The 18,152-nt window shown below is 36.5% G+C and overlaps 1 protein-coding gene across 1 annotated transcript; it reads right to left on the minus strand.

Moving 5' to 3' along the window:
* Positions 1-11,870: 11,870 nt before the first annotated feature.
* On the minus strand, positions 11,871-13,698 carry LOC106425612 (ferroptosis suppressor protein 1). The gene is made up of 3 exons (XM_013866334.3): positions 13,370-13,698; positions 12,870-13,126; positions 11,871-12,794 (listed from the first exon to the last, which is right to left on the minus strand). Exons 1-3 carry the CDS (start codon positions 13,489-13,491, stop codon positions 12,073-12,075), a joined length of 1,101 nt encoding a protein of 366 aa, XP_013721788.2. The 5' UTR covers positions 13,492-13,698; the 3' UTR covers positions 11,871-12,072.
* Between the last annotated feature and the right edge of the window lie 4,454 nt (positions 13,699-18,152).

Consider the following 18,152-nt stretch of genomic DNA (forward strand, 5'->3'; position numbering starts at 1 on the left):
TGTAAAAATATAAAATAAAACAAAAAATATACACAGAAAGAAAGATTTAGTAAAATAAAATCATAATATAATTTACATAATTGATAGTGCTCAGTTATACTAAAAAGTCTAAATTTACAATATACACATTTTTATTTACATCTTTAAACCTATTATCTAATTAAAATGATTATAAAAAGTGCTAGCATGAAAAGTTAAAAAATATACGATAAAATATAATACATAACGTTAAAAATACATAATCACTTATCACTAAAAAATCATGTTAGTAGTAATAAAAATGAAATGACAACATATTTATTAAAATCATAGAACGACACGCAATAATGTGTTATTAAATATACAAATTAAAAATTAAATATGCTCAACGCAAACACATATAAAAATGAGACATCATATTTGGATATATTTAAATAAATAATTTTAAATATATTATATTCTTGATAATTTTAAAAATACTTAAAAAGAAACTAAATTATAAAAAAATAATAATATACAAATAAAACTAAAGCAATATTTTGAAACTTCAAAATAATAAATGAATAAAAAATATATTATGTTAATAAAATAGATTTTAGATTTTAAAGACTTCTAATTCATGTAATATTACAAAATTCAAAATTTGTTTATTACAATTAATATTTTACCATTAGATATATTAAAATAATATTTTAGATCGATATTCAATTGTTAGTTTTCAACTATTACACGTAAAAAAATATTATTAAGTACACCTTTTTTTAAAAGGGGGTTTTATATTTTAAGTAGGTTATTGGAGTACTATTTCTTTTCGTGAATTTATTTCCGATCTTTTAAACTAAGATAATTTATGGGGCAAATCTCTAAAATAGCACATTTCTAAGTTTATATCACAAAAATAGCACTCAAAAACTAAAATGACCAAAATAGCATTTTATCTTTTGAAAATTTTAATTTTTTTATTTTTCAAAATTTGAAATCTTATCCCCAAAACCTCATTTCTCAACTCTAAACCCTAAACCCTAAACCCTAAACTCTAAACCCTAAATCCTAAACTCTAAACCCTAAACCCTAAACTATAAACCCTAAACCCTAAACTATAAACCCTAAACCCTAAACCCTAAACCCTAAACTATACCTAAACCCTAAACTCTAAACCCTAAACCCTAAACCCTAAATCCTAAACCCCACCCTTTAACTCTAAACCCTAAGTTTGTGACTTTTGATAAAACATTAAGTGCTATTTTTGTGACTTTTGACCTTGAGTGCTAGTTTGGGAACAAAAACTTGATTTAGTGCTATTTTTGTCTTTTTATCTAATTTATATTCTATACATAATTATATTTTTTTACATAACTCTAAAATCACGAACTTGATTCTTCATATTTTATTAGTTAATTGTGTTACATATAATAGAAATACTTACTTCAAACTAAAAAAAAAAAAAAAAAATCAAATTTAAAAATTAGTTATATATAATTTAATATAAAAAAAATCACATACAAATAAAAATGATAAATGTAACAAATTTAAATATATTATCCGCGCGTAACGCGGAGAAAGGATTTAGTGATTTTAAATTGTGGTTACAGTGGACAAGATTATTCAAAACAGCTGACAAAAAAAAATTATTCAACCCCTTCTGATCCTGTCACATACTTAAATATTCCAACTCTTCATCGTATATTATCCAAGGTCATAACAAAAAGTGAGATCAAACCACTCAAGTAAAGTTCCACCTCGAAACTGTTTAAGCCATCATGCGAAATTTTTTAAGAAAGCAAACATCTCTGATAAGCTTGTTTCCAGACGCAAAGCGCTGCTAATGGTTACATTAAACATCACACTTTCTGTGAATAAAATATCTATTCTGGAGAACAGTTTAGAGTTAATTAAGAATCCTCGGTTTCATGCATGTGTAGCTTAAGTACAGTTACTCCATGGTCACAACAATGTTAAAGGATTCCCAACAGTTACTGCTACAAAATAAATACCCTACAGACACTCATTAGTCATAGCTTTCACTGGAACTGCATAACTCGCACCAGGTTAACGATAGGACAAAAAGCATGGACTTACTAATAGAGCATTGTGACAAAGAAAATCGCATCGTCCTTTGTTGAACGCAAAGATCGATGCTGAAATGGCTTTATCATGAACTGAAGAAGAATCAGATTAAGAAGCTGAAGAAATCTGGTAGATAGTAAACCGGATGTAAACCGACTAAAAACATATAGTCTATGGATTATTAACTTTTAACTACTAAATCATGGACAAATGAGTTTGTGATTTTTAATTTGGTAAGAAATCAATTCGTTAGTTTCACTCTGGAGAGATCTAACCGTAGGTGGATATTTGACTATATATGATAACTATTCGTGGAAAATAGCATGTTTTCCTTATCTAGACCAAATTTTTAATACAATATAATCTATCATTTTTATAATTAATTGCACAATGTCAACTAAATAAGTTTATAACATCAATGTATTTGCAAAAAAATAACTTAATTAAACACATAATATAATTCACAATATTATGAAATTAGAGAACAAAATTAAATTTTTACAAAAAAAAACAAACAATACGAACAAAAGTAATGTACATTTTTATTTTTCATGCCAGCACTCAACGATTAAGCAAACTAAAATTAAGCAATTTTCCATAAAATTTAACATAATGATGGAAAAGTACATCAACAAATTAACTTATAGTTAAAACAGTGATTTTCAGAAATTATTTTTTTTATTATGAAAATGAATCAATAATACTTATTTTGAAAATCAAAATCCTTTATTCAGATAACATAGTTTAATTGATTTTCAAATATAATTAATAAAAAAAATTCAAGCAACACATGAATGTTAATTTTATTATCTGTGTGAAATATATTAATAAACTAACTAATATTACATAAATAATACTAGAATTAATTATACGTTTTAACTCGAATAAAGTTTCAACAAAAATCTATCATAAAATTTAGAATATTTATAAAAAAAACAATGAATTTTAAGAAATTTAAATTGAAAATTTAAATTATAAAAATTAGTCAAGTAACATTTTTGTCAACTAATCAGTAACATTTATTTCAGAAATCATAATCATTTATATAAAAAACACGGTTTACTTGATTTTCAATTATAATAAATATAAAAAGCTATATCAAACATGTATATATTCTATTATCTGGGTCAAATATATTAATTAAATATCTAATATTACATAAATAATTTTATAATTAATTATACATTTTAACTCAAACAAAATTTTAACAATAACCTACAGCAAAAGCTAAATTTAGTGAGAAAATTTGATAATCCACTAAAGTACATAAAATTAAACAAAAAGTATGTGAATATATTTACAAATTTGTTTCTTTTCTACTAACAAGTGTAAAATTTATTTACAATTTTGACAATCTACTGGAAAAACTAAATTTAGTAAAATCATTTAATGATGTAATGCCACATCCAATTCTTAATATATAATTAAAACATAAATTATTTAACAAAAGAAAATCATCTTAACAAGTAATATTTATTTTTAAAAATAACTAATTTTTCAGATAACATGGTTTATTTAGTGTTCAAATACAATAACATGTACAAAATCTAAACAATATGTATATTTTTAAATAAAAACAATATATATATATAATATTTACTCTAACTATTTAGATTATTTGTTAATTTTCATCCCGTCCGTAGGGCGGGCCGGCTCTAGTATTATTAACAATAATATATTTGTAAAATATTCAGAGCTTTTTAGTGCATCATCTGCTCTATTCTCTGCGCTTTCTGTAGGTAGTTTGTGTCTGTCTCAGTGCTCCCCTTGTCACCAGCAGTAGATTTTTTTTTATTCCAAGTGTTTAAGCCTTGTTTCTGATACCATCCAGCTGTTTAATTTCTATTGTATATTGTTGGGGTCAAAATCGGTCACGACGGAATCAATGTCTGAAAGTCCGTAAAAATCAGCATGAACGTTTTTACGAAAAGTAATCTTCGTAAAGAAATCTTTACGAAGAGCCTTGCGGTAAAATCTTGTTCTAATCTCAATCGAACCACTAAATACCGATTGTCCGAAGGCAACGGACACATATCCAAATCGGCCACGGACAGGCTCAAGTATGGCCATCGGACCACACACAAGCCAAGCTCGATCGCTACGTAGCGACCGAGCACGCACACGGCTAGCGACCAAGCTCCAGCCAAGCTCGGTCGCTACTTAGCGACCGAGCACGTACACGGCTAGGTCGCTACGTAGCGACCGAGCTTTCCCAAAACGTCGATACGACACGAATCCATGCACTCTCGTCTACTCTTTAATGCTATCTTCCGTAGGCCATGGCTAAACCATTCTTTGTTTCTCATCACTCGAAGTCATCAGTCAAACTATATGATAAAAACCGCGCGAAGTTTGTTTTTATCGAAGAAACCGTAATAAACGTTTCGAGTCAAAGACGGTCCAAAGAGACCTAAACGCAACTCGAAGCCCACTTACGATTTCTTAACTGAAAACCCATAAGCCTTATGACGGTTTATGCTTGGTTCGTAAGGCAAGATAAATGTCAAGTTTCCGCGGATAAATGTGAAGTTTCCGAAGATAATCACGAAGATCGCGAAAATTGGAATATCTCCATTTTTGAGCTATGACGGTTTAAGGGCAGAAGGGGAAAGGCGCAAACCGACCTAGGATCATGTATATAAGGAGTCCTAGGTGAGAGGCAAAGGGGATGGGGAGACACAGCAAACTCTCGGCACTTAGAAACTTTGAGGCATTATTCTCAACATGCTCTGTTTCTATGACTGGCATCCGATTACTAGACGAACGCCACAAGCAGTTCGATCTCTTGGTTTACTCTTGAACTACGTTCAGCTTGATCCTCGAAAGGGGTACGTAGGCAGCCTTTCATAAGTTTTAGTCCGAAATCAATCAAAACCGTTTTCATATCTTTTTCTTCTTCTGTTATCTAGCTGTGACTCAACTAGGTTTAAGGTTTTAGGTTCCTAGAACTAGGTAATTCGCTGACAGCTCTTGCGGCCAAAGCTTTTATAATCTCTTGTAATGATCGCAATGCTTTTACGCGGATTCGAAATAAGATCTACCTTTTCTATAAATTTGTTTTGCTATCGTTTCATATTTTCCGCATTTATTTGGTCACTTGTCGTTGGCTCTCGCAGAGAATCCGGGACCTCAGAGAAAGTTAGGGTTTCCTGACTTTCCTCCGATTACGGAAATCGACAATGTGAATTTCGGTTTCCACAGTTTGGCGCTAGAAGGAGGGGGGGAGGGGTTACGGATTACTCTAACTCATAGCCGCAAAACGCTTGATGAAAACAATGTGTGGAAATATGAAAGACAAAATCGCAGTTCGAAACAACGCTGGTACGACAACTCCAGCCGCCACTGCGCCTATAGCCAACGCTTACGCAAACGCCACAGTTCTTGAGAAAATCGAAAACCTTGCCGCATCTTTTCGCCACAGGAAGTGCAACGAAACGAGCTCGCGATTTCTCTTTCTACACATAATGGGAAACGATAAATCTTATCAAACCCCGTAAGCTTGGCTCATTACCGAACTAAAGAAATCTCAACATGTAAGGGTTTTACCAAAACACGTTTTCCGAAAACTTTTCGGAAAAGTAAAACTTCCTCTCCCCAAAACCGCAGAAAAACCCTAGGTTAATCGCGGAAAAAGGAAGCACAGCAAATCGGGTACGTAGCTCGCCGCTGTACTTCTTCCGACTATCTTGCGGAAAAACCCTAGGTCGGTCGCGGAAAAAAGGAAGCACTGCAAATCTGGTACATAACTCGCCGCTGTACTTCTTCCGAATATCTTTTGGAAAAACCCTAGATTTATCGTATAAAAAGGAAGCGCAGCAAATCGGTTATGAAACTCCCACTGCTGTACTTCTTCCAAATAACTTTCAGAGAAACGAAGTTAATTTCTATAGAATCACTCGAAACCTAAAACGGGTGACGAAGACTAAATAAAGCAAAACGGGAGATCGTATCCCCACCGCTAAGATGTTTTCTGAAGCCTAAGGTTTCGTAAGAATTCAAGTATCACTTCCATAGTAACAAATTCCGCGAGTTGTCGATGTTCGTCACCTAAATCTTACTTCGGAAAAAAACTACTCGAAACTTCCACGGATCAATCCCACGGATATGAGAAAAACTTCTGATTAAGTTTGGTTGCAATAATTAACCTCGTCATGGTTCTCGTACAACCAAAACTTGAAAACTTCTTTACGGAATAAAACTCGTAAAATTTTACTCGACAACATCTTGCGAAATAACCTTTGCAAAAATTAAGCTCGACAACCTTTTACGAAACAACTTTCGTAAAATTAAAATCGATAACATTGTGCGGAATAACTTTCGTAAAATTAAACTCGATATTATTTTTCGAAAAAACTTTCGTAAAACTAAAGTTGGAAACATTTGACAACCTTCGAAAGTCTAACAACAATCGTAGAAAAAGAATCTCGGATAAGGAAAGAGATGGAGCGAAATCCGAGAATCAAAATTCGCCCATCCGCCTCTCTCCACTGTCTCACCATCCTTCCTCTCGCGCCTCGATCTGTCGCCAAAATCTCATCACCTGGCAAATCTTCCTGATCATCCTTGGCACCTCCTGATCATCCTTGGCACCTCTTGATCATCCCTGGCTATTCTTAAACTCTAAAAAAGTTTTCGACAAGATGCTCATTCATTTTCGTAAATCCAATGATACTCAGATTGAAACATGAATCACGAAAACCGCAAATATTGACAGCAGCCTAAACACGGCCAGGAAAGCAGAGAAGTCCAGGAAGAATCTATATTCTTGCTATCCGAAATGGGCAGACCGAATCTTCGAGAGAACTAAGGTATTTCTGACTTGAAATCAGGCTTGGAACTTTCATAGGAAATTACTAAGAAATAGAAACGCCTTTGAGGCTGCCGTAAGAACTGAAGGGAACTTAAAAACCTAGGTGGATAGTCTAGCGAACTAAGTCTTAGGCGATTTTTCCTGTCCCGGTATTTTGTTCCATGACTGTTCAGCCAGATCTTGCAAACTGATTTAAACTCTCTGAAAATCAAGAAACGATCGCCACGCATATCCAGCTCGCTTCCTAAGGAGAGAAAAAACTAAAGACAAGAACGTCGTCTTAAAACCGATTCGTTTCTAGTGATTTTCTTAAAACCGACATATTCCAAGTCGTCAACCTGGAAACAACCAAATCATAGTCCCAGCGTCGTCTGTAAATCGTCCCGGATTATCGATCATTCCAAACCTCAGAAGAAGAAACGTACACAACTCTTCAAAGTATCGGTTCAACCGTTTTCTTTTGTAAAAAAAAGGGGGAGTAGGTACATATACTATACTCGTATACTTTTACAAATCGTCAAGAAAATGCTTTCGTCAAAGCAAATCGTCCCAAGTAGGCAAACAACAATCTAAAATTCGTCTAAACGCTAGCAACATATCCAGCCGATCATGAACATAATCTCAAAGACTATACAGCATTTCTTGTCGCAATCATGCGTATAGAAATCATGTACCAATGTCACACTGAAACTCGACGATTAGCCAAAGTCTTGAAGCCCTTTCCGGCTTTAATTAAAGCCATTTTCGTATAAAAATTTCTACAAGAAATCTTCAAGCATAAAAGCATTTCTTTCAGCTTCCATTGAACCAAGTGAGTCATGGAAAAGCATCGAGAACATTTGTGATGAAGAAAACTCGAGAATAAATGTAGCATCGAGCACATTAAGGGAACACTTTCTTCCTGATCCTTGGCTAGATCTACTTATGGTTGACCAATTCATTCCAGAAACGAATGTGTCATGATAATCCTCTCAAAAAACCAATGAAAAACGTTCTGCGACTAGATCGTAGTGAAATAAACTTCGGTAACACTCCATGAGTAACTCCAAGCAACTTTCACCTAAGATCGAAATCACAGCAGAAACGTTTCTCGTAAAACCCGCAGAAACAACGCTACTTTGACATACACCGATTTACAATCTTGGTAAAACTGGTCCCCATTACATACACGAAAAATCCTTCGTACGATGAGACCAAGTCTTACGAAGAAAACATAGCTGGTTTTACGAAGAAGTATATTTTGTATAGCAAACACAAAGCTGTAAAATATGACTTTGGATGACCAATCTAAAGAGAGATCTCTTCGTATTACAATTTAATAGATCTCGTATTTTAGCCATGCGGCTCACTGGCTTCTGCGTTTCGTTCCCCTCGGTCACATCCGAGCAGGCAATCGTCCCGTAACTGACTCCGCACTGGTTATGTATCAAACCTCTTAGGCTACGTCTTCCACAGACAAAAACGAATCAATTTTCATAAGACTATAGGTAACATTAAACGAAACATTCATCGTATAACTGAAACCTAAAGCATAGAATCGTTTTCTATGACTATCAGCCATCTTAACACAGATAACTCTGGCAAACTTGGCCTATCAATCTTGACAAGTGCTCTTTGGCCCTCGGTCAATTATGCCTTCCAGTAAAGGTCCAAACCAGAATTTGCCATCCCCTTTAAGGACTATCGTAAACTAACATGACCTTAAATGTTAAAGTCCCATGGTCTAATCATCAACTTACAACATCCTTGGCTATCTGAGTGAACACATCCTTCACGCCAAGCCAAACTATTTGAGAAACCATCGCTCCATCATTTAACGGCTAAACGACAATCTACTATTTGTCTAAAAATATCGTGAGACTATTAAGAGAATAATTATCATATAACTCACGGTCGGAAATCATATGATAAATTTTTCGTAACGAAACTCAGTCCTAACAACCAAACGGTTAACGAAAAACCAAAACTTGTCGACAATCGACCAAGTTTGATACATTCCACAATTCACTTTAAGCCCGCTATGTTTTACCCATAATACGCGACATGTAAGGAAAAATTTGTAACAAAGCTTCTATAGCTATATGAAACATCCTAAAAAATGCACTAAATAGATCTCGGAAGGCCAACACTTCACAAAGCACTACAGAGGAAAACGCTTCTTCCCATGGACAAATTTACGTGACCCCTCAGTCCTAATTCCTCGATCGCAAATCAAATTCTTAGCATCCAAACTTGAACAACAATTTTGGCTGCGAACATCTGTAAACAGACCAGAATGTTTCTCAAACGCAGGGCTAAGACTAAACCCTTGCAATATCGCGAAACATCTTCAAGCCCGCGAACATTTCAAGCATGAAACGCGGCATACGAAAGAAAATAATCAATCTTCAGCAATGCGAGACGTCGCAAACGCCTGAAGAACCATTTTTCGAAAAAATTACCTTCCTCGATAAAGGCACCTTCTTGGAAGACCAAACAGTCATACATACTAACATCTTCTCAAACACGTATTCTTCCCGAAGACTCAAAAACGGTAATATCTACCGATATGTTTGTTGCTGATCACAACAAACTCTTAACGTCCTAAACAGACTTAGCCATCTCGTAGAGATAGCTCTCGTACACCCGACACAAGGGTAATAGCGCTATATAAAAAAATCTGAAATTTTGTTAAGCACTTTCGGGAGACTTAAAAATTGTCCTCTAAGAGATGCTTGATTCCTACCATACAAGTCACGTAAGCTGAGAACATATCGCAGACTTTAAAGCGGGATGGAATCAGGTCAAAAATGATACGGGAAATGTAAGTCGAAGTAGTCATCGCACCCCCTAAATCCGTGATTAGACCTAGGTCTTGCCCTAAACCCAACACATTGGTCTCTAACATCTCTAGGCATAGTATCAAACACCCTGATACGAGATCCCAAAATTTGTCTCTTGGCCAATATTCGAGCGTCTTCAGAAATCCCTTAAGTTTACACATTGCGGAAAATCTCGAAACAGATCACGGATATAGCAGTTCACACATAGTTAGATTACGAGATGACAACTCGTAGTCTTCCCTCAACACCCATATAAAATGCCATCGGCAGCAACACGCCTGATAACCTCTACATATAAACTAGACCATAAAGGTCTCGCTGGAAAACTAGTCATAAGAACCTTAACTCCATGACGAACAACGAAAGGCGTGATCCCTTCAACAAGGGTACGTAGGGAGCCGTCATAAGGCGCAGCCCCAATCTTATCGCGTTCCACTGTTAGAAGAGCGAGAAGACCACTTACCACGGACCTTTTCAACCATTAATTCCGCCTAACTCACCTAATTTGCCTAACTTACCAAGCCACTCGCTAGAACCTCACGCTAGAAGCTCATGGTTCTAACGATCTGGGGGGCTAACTGTTGGGGTCAAAATCGGTCACGACGGAATCAATGTCTGAAAGTCCGTAAAAATCAGCATGAACATTTTTACGTAAAGTAATCTTCGTAAAGAAATCTTTACAACGAGCCTTGCGGTAAAATATTTTTCTAATCTCAATCGAACCACTAAATACCAATTGTCCGAAGGCAACAGACACGTTTCCAAATCGGCCACGGACAGGCTCAAGTATGGCCATCGGACCACGCACAAGCCACGCACAAGCCAAGCTCGGTCGCTACGTAGCGACCGAGCACACACACGGCTCGGTCGCTACGTAGCGATCGAGCACGAACACGGCTCGGTCGCTACGTAGCGACCGAGCACACACACGGCTCGCTCGCTACGTAGCGACCGAGCTCAAGCCAAACTCGGTCGCTACGTAGCGACCGAGCACTGAACAAGGCTAGGTTAGCGACCGAGCACTGAACAAGGCTAGGTTGCTACGTAGCGACCGAGCTCCAGCCAAGCTCGGTTGCTACGTAGTGACCGAGCATGTACACGGCTCGGTTGCTATGTAGCGACCGAACTTTCCTAAAATGTCGATACGACACGAATCCATGCATTTTCGTCTACTCTTTAATGCTATCTCCCGTAGGCCATGGCTAAACCATTCTTTGTTTCTCATCACTCGAAGTCATCAGTCAAACTTTATGATAAAAACCACGGGAAGTTTGTTTTTATCAAAGAAACCGTAATAAACGTTTCGAGTCAAAGATGGCCCAAAGAGACCTAAAACGCAACTCGAAGCCCAGTTACAATTTTTTAACTGAAAACCCATAAGTTTTATGACGGTTTATGCTTGGTTCGTAAGGCAAGATAAATGTCAAGTTTCTGCGGATAAATGTGAAGTTTCCGAAGATAATCACGAAGATCGGGAAAATTGGAATATCTCCATTTTTGAGCTATGACGGCTTAAGGGCAGAAGGGGAAAGGCGCAAACCGACCTAGGAGCAAGTATATAAGGAGTCCTTGATGAGAGGCAAAGGGGATGGGGAGACACAACAAACTCTCGGCACTTAGAAACTTTGAGGCATTATTCTCAACACGCTCTGTTTCTATTATTGGCACCCGATTACGAGACGAACGCCATAAGCAGTTCGATCTCTTGGTTCACTCTTGAACTACGTTCGGATTGATCCTCGAAAGGGGTACGTAGGCAGCCTTTCATAAGGTTCAGTCTGAAATCAATCAAAACCGTTTTCATATCTTTTTCGTCTTCTGTTATCGAGCTGCGACTCAACTAGGTTTAAGGTTTTAGGTTGCTAGAACTAGGTAATTCACTGACAGCTTTTGCGGCCGAAGCTTTTATAATCTCTTGTAATGATCGCAACGCTCTTACGCGGATTCGAAATATGATATACCTTTTCTATAAATTCGTTTTGTTATCGTTTCATATTTTCCACATTTATTTGGTCACTTGTCGTTGGCTCTCGCAGAGAATCCGAGACCTCAGGGAAAGTTAGGGTTTCCTGACTTTCCTCCGATTACGGACGGTGTAAATTTCGGTTTCCACATATATTTCTTTGGTTAATAAATTTTTTTAGGGAAAAGAATCTCTAGTAACATTACGAAATGAAACATTCACAGTAGGGGAGTTCTCAATCCAATACTTTTTTAATGAAAGCTCGCAAAATTACACTTTATGTTACAACAAAGGCAACCCACACTATCTCGTTAACACAGAAACATAAAAGTGAAACCAAATCAATACACAACAAACATGAAACTGATCAAAAGACCAAATGCGTCTGCACAAGAATCTCATCAATGAACAAGCTGTTAAAACACAATCTTTCAATCCACAATATTAGGATCCAGACCTCTTGCCTTCCTCGTCTTCCCCACAAACAGATCCTTAGATTTGAGCAAACCAGGCACGCAACCCGAGACTGTCAAGAAAGGGAACTGGGCCACCGAGTTCTTTCTTCCCAAAGATATTATGGCAATATCGGAACCGGGCTTGTAGCTCGACAGCTTCTTCTCGTTTCCACCAGACATCAACAGCTTTATGTTCTTTGTAGCCACAGAGGCATGTTTCTCAGCAATGTATCCTTGTTTCATCTCAGGGATATCAGTGATATCTCCAATTGCGAATACATTCTTGCGACCCTTCACTCTCAAGTACTCATCGACCATCAGCCTTCCTTTACCATCCAAATTATCATTCAGAACAGTTCCATTTAGCCATTTTGAAGACAAAGGCTTGCCGATGCAGAGGAAATAGCAATCCGCGTGTACCCTTTCTCCTCCTGATGTTCGGTAATTTTTATCTCCGTCTGAAGCTGAACTTAGGTCAACCCTCTGATTCAATAGAACTTCAACTTTCTTGGTTTTCAGCCAGTCAAATGCTTTGTCTGCAGCTTTTTGACCAACAAATTCCAATAACCTTGGTCCATTGTGTACTAAAGTAACCTTCTTCTCAGGGAAATCAACTGCAATCTCTGCAGCAAGCTCGACACCCGAGGGTCCTCCACCAACAATCAGAATTGACTCAGAAGACGTGATCTTCTCATATTCTGCAAACCAAATAGTTTGATATTAGTAGTCAGCCAAAGATCCTAGCAAGACTCGTGTTGGTGATAAATTCATACCCGATTGGTATTGTGAAAGCTTCTCTTGTCTGGTTTTGGGAAGCACGTCGTTGTGACCTGTAGCAATCACAAGATAATCATATCCAAGGACAAGCCCATCAGCTGTGACTACTTCAGAGTTGGTGATATTGACAGCTGGAGAAGTCACAACACGGCCGTTTTGAAGGTACTTTTTGTGGTTGATCAACGTTCTTTCAGCAAAAGAAGGCTCCACCATGGACCTCAAACTTGCCCAGGTGATCTCAAAGTACTCCTTCCTGATATCAATCAAATCTCAGCTTACATTATTGCAACAACAACAACAATAACAATAAAACACATACCCTCCTCGTTGAGATTTCCAATCTACTACAAACAATTACAGTAAGACTTAAAAAGAGACCTAACAAAGTACCCAAAATCAAATGTTGACTAGAAACTAATGTGTTGGATCCTTTTCCGTTACAAGTCAATGGTGATTAAGAATTCATAACAACCAAATATATATATATATAACTTACGGATCGATAAGGGTGACGTCGGAATCGAACTGAAGGGATTTCGAGGCCAACGAGCCGGCAATTCCGCCGCCGATCACGACCACTCTCCGCCCATTTCCTGATTCGGGTTCTGTTCTTTCCATTTTATCGATTCAGATTCCAAATGAAACGTTTTCGAATGTTATTTGATTGCTTTCTCACAGATTCAATCTCATATTTATATACCGATGCTGAGAATAGTCTTCTAGGTTAAGATTGGGATAAATTACTCTATGGTTAAACGTGTTGACTAACGTCATATATGACGTCGGCTCCTCTCCGTGGGACGCCGGAAGGATCCAGCCATGTAAGGTACGCTAATTTTTTTCATCTCTTTTACTCCTTTTATGTTTCTCTTGGTCTTGAAATCGGGTCATACCTTCTCATTACCATTAGAAACAATTTAAACAAAAAAATTACAATTTAGTTTTTTTTTACTACTAGATTTTATAAATGATGAGAAATTCCCTAGATAACCATTTTTAAGTTTTTGTCACAAAAATAGCTCTTAATGAGATAGCCATTATTAAGTTTTTGTCACAATAATATTTGGATCCGGATTCGTGGTTTTCGGATATCCGGATTTCGAATATCCGTCTCGATATTCTATTACCCGCGGATATCCGGAGATCCGGATCCGTAAATATAATTTAAAACAATATTTTTTTAAAAAATACTAAATTTTTTAATATAATATATAAATTAAATATTTATACAAGATTTAGAAATATATTTATATATGTCTACAATATTGTAAAAACTAAAATATAATATTATAAGATTAATTCATGTATAAATATTAATATATCAAATATAATTATTAATGAAATTTAAAAATTTAATGTGTTTTCAAAATACGGATCCAGATATCCGGACCTAAAAATTAAGATATCCAGATCTGGATTCGGTTAGGAAGGATCTAAGATTTTACTATCCTGATTCGGATCCGGGCACCCCAGATATCCTATTTTCGGAGCGGATCCGGAGCGGATCAATGATCGAATCCGGATCTCGGATAATAAATCTCAGGCCTAAGTATATGTATATAGTTCAGTAAGTAAATGATCAAACCAAATAAATTGGACAAACCGTATTTAAAAATACAATTTTTTTATTAATCTAGAGATATCATCGACCTATAAAAAGACTGAAAGATCCAAACTAATCCAATAAAGAAGGGTGCAGTTCACGGATGAACCTTCTTTCCAGATGTTCAAATGGGACCCAAAGCATGGCTCAATACCCATGTGGCCACACTTGTTTAGTATCACTATATACATACAACCATTCGGTGTAGCTGCTTCACTTCTTCTTCCTGTCTCATATTGGGAGTTTAAGTTTTATATTTAGCCATCAAGCTATGCAGGCTCTCGAGTTTCTGCTCTAGGTCGTCAATGTGTTTCGTAGAAGTTTTTATTCTGAAGCGATGAGATCAGAAACAAGAGGTTAATACTTGGTCTCTAACTCCACTGAAGCTTATTCAATGGAAGAATGGGTAGATTTCAGGTCTATACGTGAAGAGATTTTCCTCGTTGATGCAGCAAAATGTGAGCGTTTGGGAGTGCATGCTCTACTTGCTTTTTGGAGAACATCTTATCAATATGGGCGAAACTAGGGTTTACACTATGCAGCCTCTAGAGTTTCTGCTCTAGGTCGTTGATGTGTTTCGTAGAAGTTTCTAATTCTGAATCGCTGAGATCAGAAACACGAGCTGAACACTTGGTCTCTAACTCCATTGAAGCTTATTCAATGGAAGAAATGGTAGATTTCAGGTATATACGTGAAGAGATTCTCCTCGTTGATGCAGCAACGGGTGAGCTTTTGGGAGTGCATGCTCTACTCGCTTTTGTGGAGAACATCTTATCCATAAGGACGAGGACATGCTTTACACTATGCAGGCTCTCGAGTTTCTGCTCTAGGCCGTTGATGTGTTTCGTAGACATTTCTAATTCTGAATCGTTGAGATCAGAAACTAGAGCTGAACACTTGATCTCTAACTCCATTGAAGCTTATTCAATGGAATAAATGGTAGATTTCAGGTCTATACGTGAAGAGATTTCCCTCACTGATGCAGCAAAGGATGAGCTTTTGGGAGTGCATGCTTTTCTCGCTTTTGTGGAAAACATCTTATCAACAGGGGTGAAGCCATGCTTTACACTATGCAAGCTCTAGAGTTTCTGCTCTATGTCATTGATGTGTTTCGTAGAAGTTTCTAATTCTGAATCGCTGAGATCAGAAACTAGAGATGAACACTTCGTCTCTAACTTCATTGAAGCTTATTCAATGGAAGAATGGTAGATTTCAGGTCTATACGTGAAGAGATTTCCCTCACTGATGCAGCAAAGGATGAGATCTTGGGAGTGCATGCTCTTCTCACTTTTGTGGAGAACATCTTATCAACAGGGGTGAAGCCAGGCTTTACACTATGCAGGCTCTAGAGTTTCTGCTCTATGTCGTTGATGTGTTTCGTAGAAGTATCTAATTATGAATCGCCGAGATCACCTTCAAATATGAAGTTTTTTGTTCTACAAAAAAAAAGCTTCAAAACTTGATATTTGGAGTTTTACTATTCAAAACTTTAAATTTGCAGTTTCACATTTTTATTTGCATTTTGGTCTTTACAATTATTCATCGCATTTGTTATTTTTAAATATTTTGTCGTTTATCATTTTAATTTTTGAAATTTTATATCTAATAAATATTTCAATTTTTTTATAAATTTTAATTTTAATTATTTAAAAGATAAATCTAGCTTCATTTTTCAAATAGTTGATCATATATGTGAGAATTACGGAAATAGTTTTATAGAATAATACGGTATTTTACTTATAATTTAATATTTAGTTATGTAGTTCTATGTAAAATTTTATATTTTAGAGTTAAATTTTATTAATTAATATTGCTATAATATTTATATATATGTGCTAGTTGTTTATACAAGTTTTATAGATTTAAATTAATTATAATCAATATAAAGATCATATCATAAAATACAAATGCTTTTGAATTTAGGTTTTAAATTTTGCTTTTAGAGAAGAATACTTTGAAACTTCAAATATGAAATTGGAAATTTTAAAATAGAGTATCTTTTTATAGATACTCTTAGTGCTGCTTGTCCAAAGGCGTTTAATTAAGTTACAGAAACTGCTTTTCTAAAAGGAAGAAGGTCGTTGTCATTTGTGATAAATGCGACTGATGGTGCAAGCCATGCATTATCAATGGAGAGAGTGTGTGAATTTGTATAAACGCTTGTGTTTATTCATTAGTTTACAGGAGTATTTATAGTACATCTTCACTGGCTATATAGGATATATTCTCCTAACTAATTACATCATTATCTCAAACTATTCAAGTTTATCTAAACACTTCATCATTATCCTCCAATACTCCCTCTCAAGTTGGGAATATGAATTTTCTTACTCCCAACTTGAACAACAATGTCTCAAATTGAATTCTCCCAAGTGCTTTTGTCAACACATCTGCCAACTGCTCTGTTGTTCGAACATGAACTGTCTCAAGCTGCCCATCTTCAATCTCATCTCTGACCTGATGAGAGTCCGACTCTATATGTTTGGTCCGTTCATGAAACATCGGATTGGCTGCGATATAAATCGCATACTTACTGTCACAAAATAGCTTCGAAGGCTGTAACTGAGGAGCTCCCAAATCGTGCATTAATCTCCTGAGCCACTTCAATTCTCTTGTAGCCTGAGCCATGGACCTATATTCTGTTTCCGCCGAAGAATGTGACACAACCCCTTGCTTCTTTGTCTTCCACGATATTGGGGAATCACCAACTAGTGCTACATACGCACTTAATGAATGTCTCGTGACCGGACAGCCCGACCATTCCGCATCACAATATATTGATACACGAAGATCACTCTTGGAACTCAGAAGAATCCCCTGTCCTGCAGTTCCTTTAAGATACTTCACGACCCGCAGCGCAGCCTCCCACTGCATTTCTCTCGGAGACTTCATGAACTGCGACAATATATGTACAGAGTACGAGATATCTGGTCGAGTGATAGATAAATAGATCAAACGCCCCACGAGTCTTCTATATTTCTCAGCATCTTTAAGAAAAAGGACTAGTATCCAAACCTAGCTTGTGACGCTGCTCCATGGGCGTTGCTACTGGTTTCGATCCAAGCAACCATGTATCCGCGTTCAAGTCCAACGCATATTTCTTTTCAGATAGCATGAAACCTTCTTCTCCACGTCCAACTTCTATGCCAAGAAAGTATTTTAACTTCCCCAAATCCTTTATGTGAAAACACCTACTTAAATACTCTTTAAACTTAGTTACAAGCTCCATATCATTTCCACACACAAGTAAATCATCCACATATATAAGTACCCTGAGTTCCTTTCCTCTCTTCGAAAACACAAAGAAGGAGTAGTCCGCGTAAGAATGCTTGAACCCATATTTCTTTAACGCGTTTGTGAGTTTAGAAAACCAACATCTTGGAGCCTGCTGTAAACCATAGATAGCTTTATGCAACTTGCAAACTTTATTGGGATCAGAAATTGAAAGCCTTGAGGTAGTTTCATATATACTTCCTCCTTGAGATCCCCATGCAAGAAGGCGTTGTGGACATCCATTTGATGCACTATCCAATATTTCCCTGCAACCACACGTAAAAACTCACGTATTGTGGTCATTTTAGCTACTGGCACAAAAGTCTCCTTGAAATCTCTGCCCTTCACATGCATATTCCCTAAGGCAACCAGTCGAGACTTAGGTCTCTCCATTGTACCATCT

Source organism: Brassica napus, chromosome C3 (genome assembly GCF_020379485.1).
Source record: "Brassica napus cultivar Da-Ae chromosome C3, Da-Ae, whole genome shotgun sequence".
Lineage (NCBI taxonomy): Eukaryota > Viridiplantae > Streptophyta > Magnoliopsida > Brassicales > Brassicaceae > Brassica > Brassica napus.

What these genes read in the sequence shown, in the direction of transcription:
- LOC106425612 (XM_013866334.3), bottom strand. Translation starts at nt 13,491, where the DNA reads ATGGAAAGAACAGAACCCGAATCAGGAAATGGGCGGAGAGTGGTCGTG. An exon ending in GACGTCACCCTTATCGATCC is followed by an intron (nt 13,127 to 13,369) that starts GTAAGTTATATA and finishes GATTGATATCAG; the next exon opens with GAAGGAGTACTTTGAGATCA. An exon ending in GCTTTCACAATACCAATCGG is followed by an intron (nt 12,795 to 12,869) that starts GTATGAATTTAT and finishes TTTGGTTTGCAG; the next exon opens with AATATGAGAAGATCACGTCT.